At 40.0% G+C, this 26,389-nt stretch overlaps 1 protein-coding gene across 1 annotated transcript in view; it reads right to left on the bottom strand.

Annotated features, from left to right (window-relative positions):
* The window catches only part of LOC115918884 (double-stranded RNA-specific adenosine deaminase-like), a 33,412-nt gene extending 8,721 nt beyond the window's left edge, over positions 1-24,691 (bottom strand). Inside the window, exons 1-3 of the mRNA XM_030993328.1 lie at positions 24,238-24,691; positions 909-2,468; positions 58-341 (exon numbers count right to left, since the gene is read on the bottom strand). Coding sequence (XP_030849188.1) covers positions 58-341; positions 909-2,468; positions 24,238-24,240 — 1,847 coding nt within the window. The 5' untranslated portion in view covers positions 24,241-24,691. The remainder of the gene's footprint in view (positions 1-57; positions 342-908; positions 2,469-24,237) is intronic.
* Positions 24,692-26,389: the final 1,698 nt, after the last annotated feature.

Below are 26,389 nucleotides of genomic sequence, written 5' to 3'. Positions count from 1 at the left end.
TCCTACCCCCATCCCTACACCCATATTAATCCCTTCATTACCCCCTTTAGTACCCACCTTGGGTTATGTGGAGGACCAGACTGCTGCAGTAGATCAATGGAAACGGGTAGATGCCTGGCTTGGGCATACTCGGTCAATGCACTCACTGGGTTCTTATTGATAGCAGCAAACATCTCGTTACTGATTGTCTGACCTGTCGACGACCCGATGACCGGTGCATTGTGGGAAGACTGTGGCTGGGGAGCTGGTGATGCTGGGATAGGGGCGCTGTTTACGGAGGCAGGGTTGGCGAAGGAGTTCGGGGGCATGTAAGGCATGGTGGTAGCACGGATAGGGGCAACCTGTGAAAGATTAGAAGAGTGTACTTGAGAAAAAAAGTTGTTTGCATGCATGAACTTTCAAGCTATAACTTGAACTCTGATTCTATATTTCATTTCATTGATAACATCAGTTTTTAATCATCTCCCCTGAAAATATACTTAGAAATGGAGGTACCTATGTACGTTATATATATATTTCAGGAACAAAGTTCTTGTCCAAATAGATTTTGTAAAGCCAATCTGTACTAGTTTACAAAAGGGATTCAACCATCCTGCAAGGTCACTGACATGTGGTTATTTCATCAAATCAGCTCTCAATTAACATAAGAAAAAGGGGATCATGGAGGACCAACAGGCACCGATTAGCCATTGTTTGCTATATAGAGGGCGCAAGTAGCTATAAGTGGTGCAGTGGGGCTTTAAATCATCGTCCTTGAGAATAAACTTAGAAATGGAGGTAGCTATATCTTTTTCAGGAACAAATATATGTCCAAATAGATTTTTCACCGAATAACTATTTGGTGTGATTTGATGCCCTCTGCATTGAGGGGAAGGGAAGGGTAAAATGGACAGCAAAGTGAGACATACCTGAGTTGGAATGGTTGGTGTGAATGATGAGACAGGGATGAAACCAGGGCCGGGTCTTCCTTGATCCCAATTCTGCAGAACTGTCCTAGGATCTGGAGGAAGAATGCCACCCTGGTGGTTAGGGGAACTCATTGGCTGTGGCATGAGCACTCCAGGTGCCCCCGTCACCATGTTGACATGGTTAGGAATCTCCATCGGTTTGGTCGCACCGTTCATCTCGATCGGTTTCTTCTCCTTGTTGATCAGCTCGACCCCTTTCTCGTTGATGTGCCATGTTGGAGGGCTGTCCGTGACCTTAGTGATGTTTCCTCGTTTTGCAAGGCCATAGAGCGAGGGGTTAACATCTTTAGCCTTGCCTCTGTTCAGACCTACATTGTGGACGATCTCCACAGTTCCTTGGGTTTGTTGATTGCTCAAAGCACACAAGACCTTGATCTCCATGTCGGGCGAGGCGAACATCAATGTGGCGAACTCCATGGGTATCCCGGCTTTAATGGCTGCTTGTAAATTGAGCCTTTCATTGTAGATGGACTGCCTGTCGTCGTTGGAGCCTAGGAGGGGTTGAGGACTCTGTGGGACATGGTGGAACATCTGTCCAGGAACCCCCTGGAGCTGCTCTATGTGTGGTCCAAAGTTCACTATGTGAGGAGCAGTACCTGGCATAGGAGAACTCATCATTACAGGAAACTGTCCAGATTTCTGCTGCGACTGCTCTGGCGATTGCTGCTGCTGATCAGTCTCTAGAATTTGTCTCCCATACGGGGTGATGACCCACATAGGGGGAGACTCACACACTTTTCTTACAAGTCCTTTCTTTTGCATACTAAACAAAGTTGGGTTGATCTCCTTCTTGGTACGGTAACCAAGTTGCTTGGCAAGATCGTTGGAATGGATTGACTCTACCTTTTCACTTAACGCCACCAGTAACCTATGGTCCATGCCGTTTGGTGTGTATGGCTTTGCAAAACTTTGTTGAAGTTCGTGTGGTGGAGGTGGCGGCTTTGCGAAAATGACAGGTTGTTCGGAAGTCTCTGAGTCGTCGCTCGAGCTGGAAATGTTGGTCGGCGAAGGCATGGGGTCAACGCCTGGCACGGAATGAGTGCCATTGTAGCTGGAGAGAGGGGGTGGGTAGAGCTGCCCTGCGTCTATGGATGCGGAATGGTTGACAGGATGACCAAAGGGCTCAGCAACAGGAACATCGCCACCACTGCCTTCATCCATGAAGTCATCTCGCTCCATCCCACCACTGCCACCAGAAAGTGCTTCTTCAGCCGTCTCTTCCGCTTCCTGCAGGTTGTCCCCATCCTCTGCAGTCGCGCCATGCAGAGGGCCAACAGTCACCTCGTTCTTCAAGCCCCATTTTGGAGGTGAAGCAGACACCTTCAAGATAAGGCCGTTCTTCTGCATCCGATATAAGGTCGGGTTGACGTCCTTGCGGGAGCGTCGTCCCAGAGATCGTGCCAATTCAAGAGTTTCCATGGATCCATTGCTTTCTTTTAGTTTGTTGAGGATGCCGTTGGCCAGTTCTGTGTTTGAGCCCATTTTTCGCTTAGAAGAACCCTGAAGAAAACAAGAAAAGAAAAAAATTGTTAAAACGATGTTGAATACAACAATAAAAGGCCTGTTCCACTTACGGTGATAAAACATGTTTAATTCATTTATTCCCTCATTTGCGGTACATAGCAGAGGTCTCTGAATACTACATAGTCATGTTTAAATATTTATTTCATCATGAATCATGTTGAATGAAATGCATGTAGTACAGGTGATCCTGGAAACATGTTTCTACATGCCGGAGTGGGTGTGCATTAGTCTTTAATTTGCAGACCCTTTATGAAATCATTACACATGAATACAAATACAAACATATACATGTAGAAACCCTACATGAGAATGCTACATAAACCCTTTCAGGAAATTTTATTTTAGGGCTAAATTGATCAAATATCATTCTTTAAATTGGCAACAATTATATTTTCCTTATACCACTGCAGTGATAAAATAAAATGCAACGTCTATGAAAACAACATACACATGCGAGAATGTTCTCTAAAAGTTTTTAAATAGCCGGGTTTTTATCTCTAATCTCTAATAGTGCTGCCAATTAAAGGAGTTGAAAACTTATTTTCTTTTTCGAAATTCCTATTAGGAAAATAAACATCAAATGCAATACAGTCATGAAACAAAGAGAGATGCGGTGTGCGCAGAATCTTTGCCTTTTCTACTCCTGTATCTGGTTGTTTTTTGTTTTTTTTTTTTTTTGGGGGGGGGGGGGGCTCTAAATCAAGAGTTATTGAGCCAAACCACAGACGTTGATTAATTTTCGCAAATGAAATGCAACTTTTAAAATGAATGAGTTATGATAGTTAGTACAAACAATGGGCAGTTTTGTATGGCCGATGCACATGCATTATGAATGAAAAACAATGAAGGCTGCAAAATGTTTAATGAAGACTATACATTCTCTGCAACGGCACAAAGAAAGATACATGTAAATTAAGCAACATGAAACCAGCTTTATTCAATCACTCGTTCCCAATTTAATGTGGCATTTTCATAATGAAGAGGCCCACATTGGTTTAAACATAAGAGACCATGGGAAGGACGAATCTCCTCGACAGCCACTTATTGCTGTGACGTCGGCATCGGAGTTAATTTCCTCAGGGGCCATACACACACAGATGTAAATGCATGGGACTGGGGGCGGGACAGTCATCCTGCACAGTCAATTATTCCCATGACGTCTGCATGATAGCTTGGTCAATAAAACATGGCTCTCATTCGCATGAATATTTCATTCGCTAACCAGGTGGAATTAAAGAGGTCAACATTAATTCAAATGCTGATAGAGTAAGCCATAACAAGGGTATCCCTTAGGGTATTATGAAAATTCACATGAATAAACTAGGGTTAATTCATTACAAGTTCCTCAGATGTTTGAAATTTTCATACAGAGGGCATGATGAAAAATGCCAGGCATATAAGCCTTGTCTTTAGTCTTGGGGGGACCATATATGTCACTAATTTGGGAATACATGCCCAATCATATATTTACACAAGGACACTCACAAAAACAAATGATATCGGGAGAATGTCTATAATAGGTTTCATGTTTTCAAAGGAACAGCCTTGGGTTATATATTAAATCTGTCGCAGACATTCTAACACTTAATAGATTGACATCTACTTTAGATAACAGTTCATGGAGTGTACAGAAAGCAAGGATGTGAGTGTTTAAATACACTGACTGTAGTACTGTACTGATCTGTACATGTATTACATAAGTAATACATGTAGCATGTAGGCATGCATGTCATACATGGCTGTCCATACACATATGTGTGCGTACATTGAATGGCCATATTAGGAATGAAAACGTAGGGATGTAATGATAATATTTTGTTTAAACGTACAATAATATCTTAATTGAATGACTTTTCAACATTTCAATAACATTCTGGCGTAGGTTTATATTGTTGTCTGAGACATTTAAAGGTAAAGACCAGTTATGGTCAGGTGATTGCATCGTGAAAGAAACGTTGTGGAATCGATCAGAAAAGCTTGATCATCTAGCATCTAACATCTGCAAGGTTCTGGAATCATCAAAATGATAAGAAATGTGGCCCATTCTTCGTAAAGTTACAAGCACTATACACAGAAAGATGTATATGGGACTACCCTATATCTCTCACAGACCATGAGAGAAACAAATTTACCAAATATATGAATTAGTAGGCGGTTTCCCGGTAAATTTGTTATCATCATGTATTAGTCAAAACATATTCTTTCACATGATTGGTAATGAGAGCTTCCATTTCATTTTTTGAAATTGGGGCATTTCCAATACTGGTCTTTACCTTTAATTTCATTGTGACAATGTAGTAATTATAAAACATTATTGTTGCCAATTTGAAGAATGATATGTGATCAAAGTCAGCCCTAATATAGATCCTGCCCTGAAATAGTTGAAATAATATTTTTTTTTTGTCTAAGGGTTATCTCCTATTAGAGTCAGTATGCTGTCAACTCAAGTCTACATGATGTCCTGTTATTTAATGATGGTATGCTCATAACACACTGTTCTGGACTGTGCTGAGGTCAGTGACTGGTGACCTCTTCTTGTCTGTATAATGGCTGCTTACTGTGTGCCAATGCTACTGATCTATACATAGCATGGGGTTGCAGACTGGTGAACATGCTTCCTGACAAGCCAATATGCATGTACTTATCATGAAAGAATGTATGTGACATACTAATAAGTGGTTTCTCATTAAAGAGAGACTGTCATAGATTTCTTGCCTGAATAAATAACCTGTGAATGCATAGTTGTGAGAGGGGGTTTGGCACCATGCACTCACATGGCCTGTCAATACAGAATGGTGACCATCTCTTCTTCCCATAATCAATATTGATAATGCAAATATGACGGTGAGAAGAGGCAAACACCATTCAAAATGAGAGTGGCATATAAATATATAGACACATTAACTGTAAGACCCTCAAGGAACCTCCATATGTTCAATATGACAGAAATATCATTTTAATTGCATTCCTTAGTACAGAGGTCTTACTTTTAATGCCATTTAATTCATATACATCATACATGTATTACTCGTGACAAATAGTCATTTTTATTGTTTCAGCTGGACAATGTTCGATTGCTTTAGGAGAAACAAAATCAGGTTGTGTGAAATCCTCACTACACGCATTAAGAAAGGCCAAATATATTTCCATTTCCCCCCAATTTTTTCATCTTAATTGATTTTAAGAAATTACAACTATTAAAAGAAGGGAGAAATGATCCTTGCTAATGATTGGTTATCAGCAGATTTGTCACTGATTATTGTCATTTGTCATTGAAAAAAAGGCTTTGTGAAACGGGTCCCAGAAGCCCGTTGATACAAGTCAACGCCCTTTTTGCTCCAACCCAACGATATGTATGGTGATGTCTAGAGACAAACATAAAAGGAAATGAATAACCTGGTCAGTGGTATTCAATATATAATGACCTTTGCTTTCTCCACACATCAGTATGGAAATGAGAAACACTTAGCAGCTAGCCTACGGCTATACCACTAGTCTAACAAGTCTCTACAGAGATGGAGAGAGATGATCATTCTCGGAATATGACGGACAGGCCTTGTCCGAACGTTTCCCTTGCCATGAAAGACGTTTCCTTTGCTATGAAAGACGTTTCCCTTGCCATGAAAGGCATTTTCCATAATGATTGAAAGCTTTTTGAAGGTTCAAAACTGAACAGGCAAGGAGGGGTTGGGTTGGTAGGTCTAGGGGTATCATGCCTGCCGTCTCCCATCCCATTTAACCCCCTCCTCCCCTCCCCCCCCCCCCCCCTCCTCCAACCTCTTGGCCTATAAAATATTAAAATATTATGCAAAGAAAAAAACAGCATCATTAATCCATCATCCTGGTTTACATCATCTATTTTCCACATGCTGTGGGGGTGGACATTTAATTTCCTGTATCACTCTAATTCATTTTTGAAATATAGTTCAGTCTGTATAATTATATGCATATTCTTGTCACGATTAAAAACTACTTGTATAAAAGTACAACAATATCTATCATTTCAATTTATATGATAATTGTAAACTACACTGATAAATCATGTAAACATCACTTCAGTTTGCACTAGTGAGCAAACTAGCTGGCATTAATCAAATTGTACAAATGCATTTATATTTGCATACACATGTATCTAAAAATAATTCTCAAGGCTCTTTTAAACAGACCCAAATTGAACCGATTTATCTTCACGTTCTGTTCATCTGCACAATAACATATTATGTGTGCAGCATACTACTTTACACAGTCAAGTAATTCATCTTCTCGCAGCGTGACTGTGCTTGACATAATTATTAGCTCCAATAAATACTCTGTACACTCTAATTAAAGTGCCTGTCAGAAGCAAAAAAGGAAATAAGATTAATGATATATCAACGGAAGGCTAATAAGCCTTAGATTACAATAATATCAATTACAGTCAAACTGGTCTATAGCGACCACCCAAGGGAAACACAAAAAGTGGTCTTTGTAGACAGGATGTGTGTGTAGACAGGTTCATTTAGTACATGCTTCAAAGAGATACCATATTCGAGGGGGAAAAAATGTGGTCATTGTAGACAGGTGGTCACTAAAGCAGGTTTGAATGATATGCCATTTTAGTGTCTGTCAAAGGAGTAACAGCTCGCTCTCTGAAACTTGAAATCGTAATGCTTGAAAATTTTAAGTTTTTGACCAAAAGAACTACCTTTTGATCTGATGATATTATCTGATGTGGAGTACGCACAATGATTTGCATTAATTAAACTCGGCTCACCACTTCAGCTTAATAGGTGAGCCGTAAGGCTCCACATGTTACGACATCAACTAAACTGCGAAAAATTTGACCCCTGTTGACCTGTAATTTGGATGGGTGGGGAAAATGAGGTTTTAGTGTGCTATTGCGCAATACTGAAAGCAAATGTATTTGTTATTCCTTTACATTTGTGTTCTATTCAGCCTTCCATTGATTATTAAGTTGTGTTTTAATTGGATAGGGTCTTTAAATTTGACAGCTCTAGATATCCGTTACACTTTGTACTCTGGTAACAAAGGCAAACCCTTTTTTCCAAAAAATCATTGAAAGCTTTTCATCCATGTCTAGCTTTAGCTTCTGTCTCTTTCTCTGTAATATTTGACATGAGTAAATACACTAATACAGAACCAATTACAAGTGATCAGCAGGTGGGTTATATGTTCTATTTTTTTTCTTTTTTTGTGTACATCATGCAAACAAGACACTTCAAAGAGGGGTGTGGAGCTGATCTATGATAAAACTTTATTTACAAAAAGCTTTGTCAGTTTGTGCAGAAAATCTCAACGTTTCTGACCTTTTTTTCCTTCTTTTTTGTAGAAAATTATTTTATTACAACTTCAAAATGATCAAATTAAGATTTTAATTGATTTGACAGAGTTGAAGCAGTAATTAATTTTTATTGGAAATCAGGCTAGCCCTATCCAAACAAGATTGAGCAGAAAGCCAAGATCAGCCAATGCGCGTCCAATTATCCACACAGTATAATAACAAGATGTAGGGCTATTTTTGTTACATGTGCCGTGATATCATAATACATGCTCAACAGTGTGATGTCTCAAGGGATCATTTGCATCCCCCGCCCCCCTCTTCCCCTCCCCTCTCTCTCTCTCTATCTCTCTCTGACATGTAATTTTCTTGTAATTCAGGGTTACCTGATAGCCAATGATGTAGGCGACGTAGCAAATCCCATTTGCTAATTAAGGCTACATGAATGTTCTCCATCCCCAAATAATTATGCTAATTGCATTTGTGCGAATGTACATGTATATTGACTATTCATGTAACCCTACCATGCGAAAATGTGAATATTTTTCTCCAAATCCATGGCTACCGGTATATACATGTATATGCATGGACAATGAAAAGAAACTGTATGAGCCCTATGAACCGAGCCGATTAGTTGCATATTCGTAAAAGAGTGTAATTACTTTAAGGACATAAATTGATGCCAAACATAGAATTCTGCTTTGTATGAGAAGTAGATGAGTGTCTTAAAGGTAAAGATCAGTTTTGGAAACGCCCTCCTCCAAAAAAATAGAATGGAAGCTCTTATTACCAATCATGTGAAAGATTATGTTTTGACTAATACGTGATGATACAAATTTTGCTGAGAAATCGCCTACTAATTGATATATTTGGTAAATTATTATATCTATTTGGACCTGATAGATATCGCGCACGTGTCGGGCACGTGTCGCATAGTCCCATATACATCTTTCTGTGTACAGTGCTTGTAACTTTAGCAAGACTCTGCCAAATGTCTTATCATTTTGATGATTCCAGAACCTAGCAGTACACACCAATACTTATATGCTAGCTGATGATCAACATTTCTGATCAATTCCACAACGTTTCTTTCACCATACGTCTATGCTTTCACAATGCAATCGCATGACCAGAACTGGTCTTTACCTTTAAAACTTAGCCCTATTAAAGGTAAAGACCAGTATTGGAAATGCCCCAATTTCAAAAAATGAAATGGAAGCTCTCATTACCAATCATGTGAAAGAATATGTTTTGACTAATACATGATGATAAAAAATTTGCCGGGAAACCGCCTACTAATTCATATATTTGGTAAATTTGTTTCTCTCATGGTCTGTGAGAGATATAGGGTAGTCCCATATACATCTTTCTGTGTATAGTGCTTGTAACTTTACAAAGAATGGGCCAAATTTCTAATCATTTTGATGATTCCAGAACCTTGCAGATGCTAGATGCTAGATGATCAACCTTTCTGATCAATTCCACAACGTTTCTTTCACAATGCAATCGCATGACCAGAACGGGTCTTTACCTTTAAAACTTGGCCCTATGAACCCGTTGACAACTGAATGCTCTCATTGCCCATAGACTTAATACAGGTACTACCCGGTTCCAGAAAGCAATGGGTTAAGTCTAAAATGAGATAATAATTTTAATAACTTTGCTTCTGAAAAGGAAAAAATAAAGGTGTTTCTTCTTGAATGATAATGGTATAATTTCATGCCTATGATTACTTGTACAGTGAACTGTAAATTGCATAAATATTGTATGAAAGCGATATGTGCAGGCACATGAATAATACAACACATGGTGGACTGCAATCAAATTGTGTCTGATTAATGCTTCGGTTGCTTCGGTCGCCTCTCTGCGCGGCCACATGTTTGCCACATATGCACTTTTGCACAAAAACAATGCTATTTGTATTGCACAGTTTGTAGCATTTTAGGGAAAGGTAGGAGCTGGGTATTAAAGAGCTATTGTAATGTGTTTTTTATACACTCATTCTATCGTGAGAGACATGCTACTGTAACATGAGTGTGTTTACATAGAGATGTGACATTTTATGAAAGATTATGAGCTGGTGGTGAGAACATGCTTTTTGTACACCCTCTCGATGGTGAGAGACTGTATGTTACGACAGCATGGTGTGTTTACATAGAGATGGAACATTTTTATGGAAAGGTATGAACTGGCTATTGAAACATGCTTTTCATTCACTTCTGCTATTGTGAGAGACTGCATGTTATTACTGCATAGTGTGTTTACATAGATATACCGGTATATCATTTGGGGGGATGAGCTGGTGGTGGGAACATGCTTTTTGAACACTCATTCTATTATAGGATACTGTATGTTACAACAGCATATAGTGTTTACACAGAGATGTAGCGTCTTGGGGAAAGGTATATGCTGATAGTGGAAACATAGTTTTCATATACCGGTACTCATTCTACTATGGGAGACTGTATGTTATGACAGCATAGAGTGTTCACACAGAGATGTAGCGTCTCAGGGAAAGGTGTGAGCTGGCTGTGGGAACATGCTTTTGTGAGAGCGAGGGAATGTTTGCGTTAGGATGTGATATGTGAGGAGAGGCTGAATATAGCAAACAACGTTGTTTCACTTTCGAATTCCATTTCATAGAATTATGATAATCATATGGACACCCATATGTATCTCCTGTATCTTTAAATCACCCCCTTTCTATTCCTGTTTCCACCTCTCTCTTCATCATTCTCATTTGTCTATCTGTCTTTCCGTCTCCCTAAACATTATGTTTATCTTTTCGTCTAGACTTGCCTACAGCTGTCTGCCTATTGCCCCCCTCTCTCTCTCTCTCTCTCTCTCTCTCTCTTTCTCTCTCTCTCTATCTCACCCCTCCCCTTCTCCCACCCACTCTCTCTCTCTCTCTCTCTCTCTCCCTCCTTCTCTATCAACTCCCAGTCTCTATCTTTCCTATCTCTCTCTCTCTCTCTCTCTCTCTCTCTTCTGTTTTTTTTTTTTTTTGGGGGGGGGTGGGGTGGGGAGCCTGTCTCTGTCATATTCCACCCTCCCTCTCCTCTCTCTCCCACCCTCTATGTGTATATCACCCCTCTCTTCCCCTTCCAGTCTCTCTCTCTACCTTTCTGTCCTTATTCAATACTCTCACTATATCTAAGTCCTACACCCCCTGTCTCTCTCTCTCTACCTCTATATATCACACCCTCTCGCTTGCCCCCTCTCTCTTCCCCCCTCTCGTTCTCTCTCTCCCTCTATATCTTTCTATGTCACCCTCTCTCTTTCTCTATCTATCTATAGCTCTTCTTCTCACACCCTCTCCCCATCTCTCTCTCTCTCTCTCACAAACACATACCGGTATACACACAGTCCCTCTTTATCCCTCTGTTCTCATTCAGTCTCAATACATCTATCAACGTCTCTCTCTCTCTCTCTCTCTCTCTCTCTCTCTATCCCTCCTCCCACGGTCTACTCCCACCACACTGCCATGTTGCAGCATGTACTCAATAGAATAAATTGTCTCCTGCATTATTAAACAAGATTAATGAAATTGCATCAACTAATTCACATTATTCAATTATGATACGTGTGGTGCAGAGAATCCCATTGTTAAAGCATATCACCTTAATCAGTTGTGCTGCACGAATCGCTCAGTGCCAGGATACATTGTGTGGTTTAGATGTGGGAAACTGTCAAAAGAGCTCCGGTAGAATACAGTGATGACATTAAACTTGCCACAACGCTATCGCACTTTCACTGTGCTGCCAAATTCCCAATGAGCCTTCGCAAATAACCATATTCTCACACTGCTCTAAATTCAGTAGAGTGATTTTTCTGGGGATTTGGAGGTGCCGGGAGAGGGTTGTCTGTCCTTTATCACTACATGTACATGTGACAATAAATTCATGATCAGTTCTCAAATACATGCAGTATAATAGCTTTTGTTTTTATAATTTAACATTACTTCCTAACAATATATTAGTTGATGTACTTTGTTGATAGTAGCGCTGGACTATAATTGTATCAAGAGTGCTCACGGTTTGAAAAGAAAATCCTTGTAGTACGTCATTACACTGCTGACATCATTACATTGAGTGACTATGGACTTCATGTCCTCAAGTTGAATGCATACATTAATTAACATGTAAGTTGATAATTACAAGAGCTATCGGGAGAAGGATAAGTGCTTTTCAATCATTTCTCTTCATGATCGTGTCTAATGGTATATCCCATGTAACCGGGTACCAGCATGTTACATCCATCACACGGCCACTCCGGAAAGAAACTGTGTTTCCCGATCACCCCGAATGCTTCACTTGATCCAAGGGTGCGTTCATTCAACACTTTTTCTACCTAGAAACACGGTTTTTAAAGACGTTTAGTTTAAAACACGGTTGCGTTCAAGCGATTTTTTGTGTGAATGAGCAGTGGCTAGGCTTGAAATGAGCGAGAATCAGCATTGATGAAAAATCACTTGAACGCACCTATATACAATCCAAAGCGGGAATTTACAGAGCACCACTATCTAGTTGCCCAATCAAAGGTGCTGATTATCGAGACTGACAAATTACAGAATTATCTGTTCATGTTTCATCAGGGAAAGACGAGTAGTGACTAATTGTAAGCAAGGTGGATTAGGGATGTCATTAGTAATTGGGTTTTGAAAGTAGATCGCAATAGGTCACAACAGGAAAGATACCCCTGCAGAGCTGCCAACCCTGTGCGTCCGAAAAAAGGAACCATGATGGCAAAAAAAAAAAGGAATTTCAAGCCAAATAAAGGAAATCATTAAAATGAAACTTACAACCAGGCGCGACATCATCTATTTTTATTTATTTTTTAAATTTTGAACAAGAGTCTTCTAGAGCATGATTTTGCACGTTTAAGAGCTCATCTTTGAGCTTTTCTAGAGCTAAACCTCCCTCTCTCTAGTCCTCCGATTTATCTTCACCAATCTCTTCTGACCATGCGTGTAATTATACGAGCCATATTTTGACCCTCATGCATGCATCGCACCCCGGCCGGTCGGTCGGTCGAGCGGAGTTCTTATTCAGCCCGTGAGCGTGGTGTAGGCTTAATTAGCATTTGGATGCTTACTGAAGGTCGCATCGACAAGCACTTGATCAGAAAATGCGTCATTCGAGTCATCCATCACTTTACACATCAACGATCCACTAGACATTTGCAGATGTGAGAGAATATCAGGTGGTCCAGTGGTTTGCTCACTGACTCTCAGTTGAGAAGGGGTGGGTTCAAATCTCACTGTCAGATGGCACTTGATGAGAGAGGATGCAAGGTGGTCCAGTGGTTTGCTCACTCTCAGTTGAGAAGGGGTGGGTTCAAATCTCACTGTCAAATCTCACTGTCAGATGGCACTGATGAGAGAGGATGGTCCAGTGGTTCGCTCACTGACTCTCAATTGAGAAGGGATGGGTTCATATCTCACTGTCAGATGGCACTTGATGAGCGAGGATGGTCCAGTGGTTCGCTCACTGACTCTCAATTGAGAAGGGATGGGATCAAATCTCACTGTCAGATGGCACTTGATGAGAGAGGATGGTCCAGTAGTTTCCTCACTGACTTTTAGTTGAGAAGGTGTGGGTTCAAATCTCCATGTCACATGGTAATTGATGAGAGAGAATGTAAGGTGGTCCAGTGGTTTGCTCACTGACTCTCAGTTGAGAAGGGGTGGGATCAAATCTCACAGTCAGATCGCACTTGATGAGACAGAATGTAAGGTGGTCCAGTGGTTTGCTCACTGACTCTCAATTGAGAAGGAGTGGGTTCAAATCATGTTGTCAGATGGCACTTGATGAGACAGAATGTAAGGTGGTCCAGTGGTTTGCTGACTCACAGTTGAGGAGGGATGGGTTCAAATCTCAGTGTCAGGTGGTACTTACAAGGTATCCATTGATCAATATGCATCAACATTGGGCTACCAGTAGACATAATCACCTGACATTAATGAGAAAGGATGTCTTTACCCATCATAATGTGCATCAGCAATTCATATGCATTAAATTGCATTTGCATTCATTTGCACTTGCATTCATTTGCACTTGCATTCATTTGCACTTGCATTCATTTGCACTTGCATTCATTTGCACTTGCATTCATTTGCAGTCATTCATTTGTCTTCAGTAGCAGATGAGAATGAATGTTGTGGGTTTGTCTAGTGGTTCATTCCCTTGACACTCAATGGAAAGTTTGAAGATTCAAATCTCACAGGTAGCATAACGTGCATTATAATATGAGCCATCCTTCACAAGACACATCTACTATTCCCTGGACATGGTTTCTAGACATTCACAAATGTGAGAGGGTTTTGTGTTTTGGTTGAGTGGTCCATTAACTTGACATATAATCAGGGTCTTTGTTGAATCCTTTTAGATGTAAGCTTTAATATGTCACATTCTCAATAAAACATAAATCGGGACAAATAAATTTGTCACATGCTTCAAAATTACAAACCTTGGTATGGTAAAGGTATCTTTAAGAGAACAGTCATTTTACCATGTCTTTTGGGTTGACCTGTACCTTTAAGTACTATGCAGACATGATATGATAACTAATACATCAGCCTAATGCTATGCAAATCAGATCGTACTTTCCATAGGTCAGCTCTGTGTTAGACCTGCAATATTAGCATGCTATATAGGGGATCGGGGCTTGCATTAACGGCATTGGCTGTAAATTGGCATCGCCACCATCTAATACATGGCATCAATCATTTTGATTCTATCAAAAAGCTTTGCATACCAACATAATAACAACATTTAAAAAACAGCATTGGATGGATACATAATAGAAGTATTGAGTGAATTTGGAAATTAACTGGAAAAGCGTTTGACAGAATTTCTTTCCATGAAAAGAACTGAACATTTTCATTTCTTATTTAATTTTTCCTTTTTTTTTTAAACGAGAGGGAGGGTAGGGGGTATAAAGCCACTGCTGGAATAAAGGATGTAATTTCTCCAAAAAAATTCTCTATTCCTATGATTTTACGTGTATTTCCACTGTGAAAATAATAATTGTTTTTATCTCTGAATGTAGAAATTAATAAATGAAATGAAATGAAATAAAAAGAAGCTATACAAATAGATTCCTCCGCGCTATATTCAAAGGAAACAAAATGAGAATTATCCATGTATTTGCAAACACTGCTATAGAAATGAATATGAAAATATGAATCCTTCCACATTTTTGTTTTTTACAATTAGAAATATGAACAAATCACAGCAAGGGTACCTTTAATAATCTGACGCAGATTAAAGCAGGGAAGCGAAACGCGTCGGCCCAGCGTGTGAAATCAATTAAGATGCTATATTGCGAGCGACGACACGTGTATCTAGTTATTACCTTCCAAGCTATAGAGGATACATACATTAAATCCCTCAAACACTGATCATGTATGCAAACGATGCATACTTCAGTGTGTGAATATTATTTTTCATGTTTTCGTAAAATGATTGAAAGCGTGAAGATGATGCGGCTGATTTCTTTCTGCTGTTAACTGCTAATATGTATTAATTGATTAAAAAATATGATTATGTCACTTCAACCATCAGAGAAGAAATCAATATTTTATTAACTTGTATGCATGTTTGGACCCCCCCCCCCCCCCTCCCCCTCACTCTCCCCATCATATACTTTCCTTGCCAGCTAATTCATGGCAAATCATCAACTTTTTGTTGTATTATTATTATCATTTTCAACGTTGTTATTATTATTATTAGTAGTAGTAGTAGTAGTAAAAGTAGAAGTATTAGAGAAATATAGAATAAACTTAATCAAATCAACAACAAAAAAACACAACTATTTATCATGAGAATATTTATCATACCAGGAACTATATCTAGGGATATCAATTCTTGAAATGAAATCCAAGATAGCAGAGAAAAACAAACAGGAAGCATTAAAGACCTAGCCAAATCCAAACAGGATATTCACGTTGAAATATATAAAAACAAAAACAACTACAAGAAGCCAAGAAACTAGCAGTCCTTGCCACATACATCTTAACATCTTACGACTTGTTTCTGGCAGAGCTATTGTGCTTTAAGGGGGAAGTCCATCCTGATATTAAGTTGGTTTTAGAAGCAAAAAAATGAGAGGAACCGGTGAGTGGAAGCTTGAGCAAAATCCAGTATAAAAAAAAGAAAGTTATGAATTGTTTAAGTTGTCATCATGGAAACACAAATAAGCAACACTGTGACGTATCTTGCGAGCTCCTCTCCGAAATGTCCTAAACTTTACGATTCTTAGTTTTCGATGACGGAATAGATTTGATTCATACAGGGGTTCTATAAAAATATATTTGCAATAACTTTATTCAAAGTGCATCCATTTCTGAATTTAAAAAAAAGAAGGAAATTAGCCTTTTCTGATTTTCTTCTGTTAGAAGAGAGTCAAAGAGACCATAGATGCTAGGAGGTATAAGGGGGGCATCTTTATTTGCTGATATCAGAGGTGAAAGTCTGACATTGAACTTGGATTAAGGGGTCAGCCAAGTTGGGAAGCGGCAAAAAAGCAATGCCAAGGGAACGAATAATGGTTTCGACGTGACAAGTACGAGGCTCTGTGGCAAACAAGAAAGGAAAAGAAAAACATCCCCTCTTGGAAATATCTGACTTTCATGAGAAAATCTGGAATGAGATGAACACAAAAGGACATTTTGATACTGGTGCTTACAGCCTTAGAGGGATTGAGACAGACTGGGAAGCGTGATAGAGAGAGAGAGAGAGAGAGAGAAAGGGGGAGGGAGGGAGGGGGAAAAAGGGAGGCAAGAGGAAGGGAGGGGGGAGAGAGAGGGGAAGGGAGGGGAGAGAGAGAGATAGAGAGGGAGAGAGAGGGGGGAGGAGAGGAGGTGGCAAATTGAGAGAACAAAAAAATACAGGGAAGATGGGTTGGGTTTTAAAAGGAAGATGAAGAAGACAGTGATAATAAGCAAAGAAAGGGATAGTAAACTATTAAGAATCTGATACATATATAATCATAAATCATCCAGAGAAAGTGAAAGATGTCTATATAAACAACAAGACAGGGACAAGGAGAAAGTGATAGAGAGAGAGAGAGAGAGAGATAGTGACATAGAGACAGACAGAGAGGGTCAGAGAGAGACAGAGAAAGAGAAAGAGAGAGAGAGAGGAATAAATAGAGAGGCATTCATGAAATCTTGGAAAAAGTGTAAGAGTGCAAAAAGATATAGGGGGTGATACAAGAAAATATTCAGAAGAAATTCAAGAAAGCAGAGTACTTCAAAAATGTCCCTCCTCGGCCTCTCACTAGAGGTAAATCTCCCAAAACATTAAAAAATTGCAAAACATGAATAAGATATCACCTACATGTATACATTGCAAAATGATGCCCATTTTTAGTCCAAGTACTCCGAAACCAAATCCCCTTTCCAAGGAAGTAGATAAGACGGATAAAAGTTAACATGATATGCCCATGAGATTCTGATATTATGCTCACGTTCTGGTCTCCTACATGATAGTATGTGACACGTGATTGGACCAACATGGTGGAATAAATATATTAAAGGATACCTATCAACATCAAAATAATTACAACATAATTTCCATATTTTTGGAAGAAATATTTTGATTGATTAAAAGGCTTCGTTTATTTCTTTTAAAAAACACAAATGTATTCATAGGACTGACGATCGCCTGTCTGATTATCAAGATATTTATGATTGGAATTTGATTCAAAAATCGTTTTCCCGACTGTTTTATACCACTACAATCTATTGGGGAAAGTGAGTATGGTAAAACCGGTCACTCAAAGATGTTTACTTTTATGAGGCACTTCATGATAATTTTTGCAATGATTATCATCGCAGCATGAGCTAAATCCAGGATTTTGTTTCAGAATCTGAGACAAAGTTACCAGATCCCTTTAAGAGCCAATGATCTTTTTTAAGGTGATCCTTTAACTGCTGTAAAATGATATCCTGTATGAAATGCACCTGCCTGTGGGAGCATTAAGATCAGGCACTTGTGAGAAACATTGCTATGTCAAGAACACAGGTGTAATGTAAACACACAGGGGTCGCTGTAAGGTCAAGGGGAAGAATAGGGGTCAAAGGTCACATCAGGTGTACTTGAATGTTGAGATGAATCAGACCCCCGTTATTATGACATGACTGATCTAGGGAAAACTAACAGAATTAAAAGGAATGCGGATGTATGTAAAGTTTCTCTCCTACGAAATCAAATGATAATAAGTTGATAGATTGGTACAAGGATTGTTCAAATTATAGTTCATACCTTTTTTCAGAACCACACTGGGTTGCACTCTTGGTCAATATGTCTTCTCTATCCCCACCCCCCCCCCCCCCCCCCCAACCAAACAAAAGCACATGTATACCCATACCCATTCTCTCTCTCTCTCTCTCTCTCTCTCTCTCTACTCCTCCCTCTTGCAAATGCCCTTCTTCTCCATTTATCACACCTGTTATCTCACTCTCCACCTCCTGTTCTGTCTCTGCATCTCTCCCTCCCTCTCTCTTTCTCTATCTATCTCTCTCTCCGTTTATTACAGGTATACCCATCCTCCACGAACAGCATCATCACCTTCTCCTCAGCTCCGATTTCCCGAGGGATACCCGCCCCAATTTGTAGAGATGATGTTGAGGTAAGAGTTCTCTTCCTCTTCCATCTTCTCTATCCCCCCCTCCTCCCCCCGCCCCTGACTCTGTCTGTCTTTCCATTTTCCATATCTTCTCTCCACACATAAACCCCGTTCTCACTCACTTCGTTGGAGCGCTCTGGAGCGCTCTAACTAAGACCCGCTCCTCAGGAGCGGTTCTTAGGTGAGTGAGAACGCTCAAAGTGGTCCAGGAAGCGGACTTCTGGACCGCTCCAGAAGTCCACCTTCCGAGGTGGTCTTGAGGAGCGGGTCTTATTAAGAGCGCTCCAGAGCGCTCTAACGTGCAATGTGAACGGAAAGCGTACTTTGAACGGAAGTGACGTTCCGCGCGATGAGCGATCGGGCAGGCACTACACATATACATGTATACGGGGCGCGTCGCGAACGGGACATCAGGTGACATAGGGTTTGGATTCCGCGCGCGAAAAAATTGACCCACCTACCTGAGCTGCCATAGCAACAAGACCACTTTGACTCGTGGAGCGGTTTGAGCCATAAAAACTGCTCGGAGTGTGAACGCTCGCAAACCGTTCCTCAAGACCCGTTCCTCTGGAGCGGTCTGGAGCGGTCTAACTAAGACCACTTTCAAAGTGAGTGAGAACGGGGTCTTAGAGCATCAACTTCCTTTTCTACCCCTCCTCCTCTGTATCTCCTGGTTTCCATTCCCTATCCTCCATCTCCCCCCCCCCCCCCCCCCCCCACCCCACTCCCACCTCTGTCTCTCTCTCTCTCTCTCTCTCTCACCATCTCTCTCTCTCTCTCTACCTTTCTAATTCTTTCTACACATAGAGCATCATCTCCTCCTCTGTATCTCCTGGTTTCCACTCCCTATCCTCCATCCCCCCCCCCTCCATCTCCCCCACCCTCTCTCTCTGTCTCTGTCTCTGTCTCTCCCTCTCTCTCTCTCTCTCTTTATATATATCTCTCTCTCCCTCTCTCTCACCATCTCTCTCTCTCTCTCTACCTTTCTAATTCTTTCTACACATAGAGCATCATCTCCTCCTCTGCATCTCCTGGTTTCCACTCCCTATCCTCCATCTCCCCCCCCCCCCTCTCTCTCTCTCTCTCTCTCTCTGTCTGTCTGTCTCTCTGTGTCTCTCTTGCTCTCTCTCTCTCTCTCACACCATCTGTATCTCTCTCTCTACCTTTCTAATTCTTTCTACACATAGAGCATCAACTCCTCCTCTGCATCTCCTGGTTTCCACTCCCTATCCACCATCTCCCCACCCCCCCCCCTCTCTCTCTCTCTGTCTGTCTGTCTCTCTGTCTCTCTGTGTCTCTCTTGCTCTCTCTCTCTCACACCATTTCTCTACTTTTCTAATCGCACATGCATCTATCTTCACCCCTCCCTTCTCATCATTTCACCTTCTCTCCCTCTCCTCTGTATCTCCTGTCTTTCCTTGCCCATTTGGATCGCGCACGCGCGCTCTCACTCTCTCTCTCTCTCTCTCTCTCTCTCTCTCTCTCACACACCATCTCTCGACCTTTCTTAGTGCACATATCGTCCTTGTTTTCACGAAGTGACGGTAGTGAGGAAAATCGTAACGCAAAGTGAATGCAATTTTTTTTCACTACCGTCACTTTGTGAAAACAGCGACGATATATATATATATATATATATATATATATATATATTGCTTTATCACTCTCCTCTTATCGTTTCACCTTCTCTTCCCTCTCCTCTGTATCTCCTGACTTTGCTTGGATCGCGCACTCTCTCTCTCTCTCTCTCTCTCTCTGTGTCTCACTGTCTCTTTTCTCATCTCTCTTGTCACCATCCCACTATCATCTGATTTCCCTCGGGTCCCCCATCCCACTTTGCAGAGATGATGCAGAGGTGTCAGAGTGATGACTGGCGTACTATCGTCATGGTAACCACCGGTAAACTTGATACCTCCCATGTAATAAGTGACCCAGAATGAGCGATATGCGAATATATTAATATCTTCCTTTTGTATTATCATCTCTTATCTTCCCTTTCTACCCCACCCCCCTCTCTCTTTCTCTCCCTTACTCGTTCTCTTTTTATTTTTCTTATTTTCTCTCTCTCTCTATCTCTCTCTCTCTCTCTCTCAATTTTGTGTGTATGTATATTCCTAAATGGTAATCCTACATGGTAATAAGAGACCACATATAAGAGATACATCAACACACAAATACCTGACTTGTGTATTATCCTCTTTTATTTCTCCTTTCCATCTCTTCTGCTTACCTCTTTCTCTCTCTCTCTTCCATAGGTGTATGACATACATGTAGGCCTAATTGTTTCTATTTTCTCTGTATCCACCATTAAAAGATCTTTGTCTTATATCCTGCTCTCCCCCTCTATCTCTCCCTCTTGCTGCTTCCCTCCCACTCTCCATCCCTGTCTCCACATGTCTCTCCATCTCACTTTGCCTATTATTCCTTCACCTAATTTACAACCATCAATCATAAATTCAGAATTTCATTATAATTTTTCTATTTTCAGACTTCAAAATTGATGTTACCCTCATAGAATTCAAAGGAAACAAAAGGCTGTAGTAAAACATTAACAGTAATATTTTACCGCCGGTCCACCCGTAGAGTATAAAACACGCTTGCTTACAATATATTTTATCACCTGAAGTGTAGCAGCGGCACACGAAACGTCCCTTGATGACTATACAATTGCGAGACAAACAAATGTCACTAGCAATATTATTTTCGAAACAGTAATATTGTTAATAACTATGAACAAGACAATAATACCTAAAATGCATTCATAAACAAATGGTAAAACGATACTATGTTCAACATTAATTATGATTGGGAAGCCCATATTAACAATGCCTTTTACTGAAAATTGGTATAAGGCATCGCAAAAGAGTAAAATAGCATCCAAGCTGGGTATAGTGTATGGCACTACCATCTGTGATATCATGTACAATAATGGATGCATCCATTACTAGAGAGAGTCCATGCACCTTACAGGTGATCAATTACTATAAGGCAGTGACGTAGTTACATCTGGGTATGAGAGCCCCCCCCCCCCACCACCACCACCATGACACCAGCCCCCCCCCCCCCTCAATCATAGAACCCATGTGCAATGTTATTGATATGAGGTGCTCTTAGAAAAAGAGAAATTTGATAACATTTCTACACTGCCACTGTGATGAGGGATGCCTTCTGATTTGAGACTCTAATGTTAACTGCCTCCTCCCTTTCTTCTTCTTTCTCCATCTTATTCTCATTCTTCTCAACCTCCCCATTTGCTACATCTTGTTCTTCTCTTTTTTATTCTTATTCTCCTCCTCTACTTCCTTCCCTTCTCCATTTTCGTCTCCCTTTTCTTTGTCTGTTCTTCTTCTCCCTTTCCTTCTTTTTCTTTCTTGTTCTCCTCCTCCTCCTCCTCCTTCTCCTCCTCCTCCTCCTCCATCTTCTTCTTCTCCTCCATCTTCTGTCCTCTTCTTCATCATCTTCTTCTTCTTTCCTTCTCCACATTTTCTCGAAAAATAGTAATGTCTTTCTCTTGAAGCATCTTTCTGTTCATCTTCCCCCATTCACTTTGAATAGATGCATGTCTGTAATTTTGTTCTCCTGTCCATTTCTCTTCACCTCACTGTAGCTCTCTTTCCTTCTCTTTCTCTCTCTCTCTCTGTCTGTCTCTCTCTCTTTCTCTGTCTCCCTTCCATAGTCTCTCATTCTCTCTTTTTTTTTACCCTTCCAATCGCATCTTACCCACTCCTCTCCTGTTATGTTGTCCATCTCTCTTCCCTTCTCCCTCTCTCATCCACCCCATCTCGGTCTGTCTGTCTCTGTCTCTCTCTGTCTCTCTCTCTCTCTCTCTCTCTCTCTCTCTCTCTCTCTCTCTCTTTCTCATTCCATCTTTGTATCCACTCTCTCTCTCTGTTTATACATGTCCCCCTTCCATAGTCTCACGTTCTTTCTCTCTTTTCTTACCATTCCAATCGCATCTTACCCACTCCCCTCCCAATACCTCACGCAGACAAGAATGCCCTTCAGAGGATGACTAAAGATCCTCGAGAAATGCGAGAAATATGAGGAAATGGGTCCGTGAGATTCAGAGAATGTGCCTGCGTTGAGAGATGCTCTCTACACTCACTTCAGCCGTCCAAACACTTTCACTCTGCCCATCTCAAGAATATGTGGACTATAGTCGTTCAGACACAAGGAAGAAACAAAATGCAGGAGCAGCATGGAATGCAGCTCCCTCTGCCCCCTTGCATAAAACTTACCATTAATGGTTACATTGCTGATAATGGTAACTACCATTGTGGCAACATCACTCAACCTAAACAGCCAATCAAAATAATATTTCCACGGAAGTTACCATTAATGGCAAAGTTATCCTTCAATGGTTTTACGTTTTATGCAAAAAGGGCATTATAAGAGACACTAGCTCAACAAAAGTAAAATAGACCTCGGGAGGAAAATAAACAAACTAACAAACAAAGAAACAATTTCATAACATTTTCACAAGAAACTGAAAGTATTAAAGTAACATATTTTCTACAGGACTAGAAAACTAAAGAAAGCAAAGTGGTATGCTGTGTGTTGATATAGTTGTAATCACTGTAAGAAGAACATTTTCTTTGAAGGAAGTTGCAAATACTTCATTTCTCTGAATTCTAAACTTCAAATTAGTCTGCTCTAACACCAGCAATTAATACACACACCAAACAAATTATTGGAACATTAGAAACAAATTACTTTTGACATTTACTACACAAGGTTGTAGGTTTCAAATACATGTATTAGCTAAAGGCTTATATCCTTAACTACTATCAAGAGTTATCTCTATCAAATTCACCCCATATTGAAACTTGATATTTAAACAAATCATTCTATCTTCCAGCAAAGTCAAAGTCAAATATTATGTCATAATTTTAAGACTAAGTCTTGAATATGTAAAGACATGGCCTTTATTATTTTAATACCTGTCAGTACTTAACTACATCTTTAATACATTTTTCTAAATCTTTTATCCTATTGCTGTGTGATGTTAGCATTGTCATTTAGTTATAATGCTTTTGGATTTTGCTGTTTGGATTATAATGTTAATATCTGAATACTTCGTAAAAAAGACAATATAAACCTTGAGCTGCATGCCATGTTTTTTTTTTAATGAACCAGTTCAAAAGTCTAAAGTAGCGCTCACTATCCAACTGTTGCATATGTGTATCTTATGAGTGTTTCACGATCCATTTCATCAATATGCATCGCCAAGCGAGGGACATTGATTTTTGTCTACCAACTGGTGAGGGGGGAGGGGCATTTCTTACCGTCGTGTTGCAGACAGTCATCATGAGTCACACTAAGGATTCTCTCCTTCGTTATACACTCTTAAAGAGCTCATGTCACATTTAATTTGCCTGCTAAACTAAACCAGGTTAAACTCTATGAATTTAATCAATCCTTATTTTGTTATTTCCACGCTCAATATGTACATTTTTTCCTTTTTCTTTGCTACGTCCCCCTCCCCCTCTTTCTCTCTCTCTCTCTCTCTCTCTCTCTCTCTCTCCCTCTGCCTAACAACAAAACCCTGCATCACTTAAAGGAGAAGACCACCATAATAAATGACTGGTTTTTTGTACAGATTTACCATAATAATGTATTTCCAAATTGTGATTTAATATAGTAACCCATGCATCAAACTTAACCAGTAGAACCATTTACCCGTCCATAATACATTTCTAAATTGTGTGATTGCATCTAAAAAGCCATAATAATCCCTGTATACAATAATGACCAGTACAACTGCATACCACAATTCCAACCCGTGTTATAGCTAGCACAGCTTGTGCATCATATTAAACTGGTAAATCCACTTACCATAATATGATGTCAAACTGTGTCTTAAAAATAATCCTTGTATTCCTCTGCAACTCACAGATGACACCACTCCAGCATCAAATCAAATACCTCCTCTTTAGGAACATCTACAGGTCTCCTCCTCCCCTCCTCTCAGATAACCTAACCCAGCGAGTAGCAACCACAGTTCTCTCCAATCTCCTGCTCACGACCCCCTCATCCGTTCACTCCTGCAACGCACTCCTAGTTACCAGCAGTGGTTAGGAGCGATGCACGTACGTACGCTCTGTGACACTATGTAATGCTGTAATGCTATTACTCCCTATCCTACCGGCTACTTGCTGTATTGGCTGAGTGCACAACTGTGCGCTGTCTAGCTAGTCTCCTTCCCAGTATGCAGCCGTTTTTATCTTCATAGACTTACTTCAGGAGTTTTGTTCTCTCTCTCTCTCTCTCTCTCTATCTATCTCTCTCTCTCTACCCCTCTCTCTCTACCTCACTCTCTCTCTCTCGGTCTGTCTCTCTATCTACCTCTTTCTATCTCTCTCCATTTCTCTCTCTGTCTGTTGTCTGTAAATGGTTTCCCTCTTCATGTCGGGTGAGCAGATGAAATTCATACTTATTATGTAGCCTTGTATTCTCCACTCTCCAACCTTCATATTTTTATATTTTTGTTTTTTCCATTCCCCTTTCTCTCTCTCCATCTCTTTCTCCTTCTCTCTTTAATTTTTCTCTTTTTTAAATCTGTCTCTTTCTCTCGTTTCCTTTCTCTTTCTCTCTTTTTTCTTTCTATTTCTATCTCATCCTTTTCTTCTCTGTCTGTCAGTCTGTCTGGGTTTTATTTTCTCTCTCTCTCTCTGGCTCTCTTTCTCTTTCTCTCACTCTCTCTCTCTCTCTGTCTCTCTCTCTCTCTCCCTCCCTCTTTCTAATTCTGGCTCAAAACAATTAGCCTACATGTAATATGTCTGTCTCCATCTAGACTGCTTCACAGTCATATCTTATACCAAACAAAATATCAAAATGGGCTAATACATGTATTTATTAATATTGATAATGTGCCCAAAAGCCTACACTTCATTAGGTCCGTGGGAACATAGCACAGGCCGAGACTTGAATCTGCGATCTATATATTTGCTCAATGGGTGAAATGAACCTTGAAATCATGTACAACGTTCAATCATTTTACACAATCATAATGGGGAAATGCTTCAGAGATCCGCAATGTACACAGAGACACAGATCATGAATCTATTTCTATTATTACATTGCAGAATCCTGTGTATTTGAACTTGTGAAGACAGGATAGGGTTGAAAAGGACCAGGGGGGGGGTGTTTCACAAAAATCCCAAGTTGAACTTTGATCTCCAAGTTGGACTTAACAATTATGGAAAGCCGTTAGCACCTTTGAAAATATTTGTCTAGAATTATTCTAAAAGGCATAACATGTTGATTCAAATCATTCATATTTTCAAATATCATGGGAAAGTTCATGTTCTTGATGTGAAATTTAAGTCTAAAATACTTGAATTTTCACTTTTGAATATATTTTATTTTAAGGCTACAAATGGCTCTCCATAATTTTTAAGTCCAACTTAGAGATAAGTTCAACTTAGGATCTTTGTGAAACACCCCCCTGTATACAGACAGAGAAAGAGGGTAGAGTGTGCTATGGAAATCAAAATTCAGGACAATGTTCGGATATTTACACAATATTACAGGGTAAATGCCAGAGAGACCTATTATGAACACAGTATACATAAATGCACATAAATTTGTGTCCACTATACCAGGGAGCATATGACTCCTGTACAGTACTGGTACATTTTAGAGGGAGAGGGTCGTGTTTATTACATTAATCAGAGGGATCCAAGTTAATAAGTGGATAAAGCAGTCCTGAAACTAGTCTTAGGCCTATTTAAGAGGGACTTACAGGTACTACTGTGCATACACAAAGAGTCAATGTATATACAAATTATGTAAGTACAGATTTAGATTTAATAAGTAGTTACAGCTGCCAGCTGTAATACAGTCAAACCACCTATCTACAAAGACCACCTGTCTACAAAAGCAACATTTATTGTTTCCCTTGAAAAAGGTTTCTCATTGAATCATGTACCAAAGGAACCTGTCTACAAAGACCAACTGTCTACAAAGGCCACTTTTTGTGTTTCCC

Source organism: Strongylocentrotus purpuratus, unplaced genomic scaffold (genome assembly GCF_000002235.5).
Source record: "Strongylocentrotus purpuratus isolate Spur 01 unplaced genomic scaffold, Spur_5.0 spur5_scaffold_20, whole genome shotgun sequence".
Taxonomy (NCBI): domain Eukaryota; kingdom Metazoa; phylum Echinodermata; class Echinoidea; order Camarodonta; family Strongylocentrotidae; genus Strongylocentrotus; species Strongylocentrotus purpuratus.
Note: the sequence above shows the minus strand (reverse complement) of the source record. Positions and strands in the feature narration are given on the sequence as shown.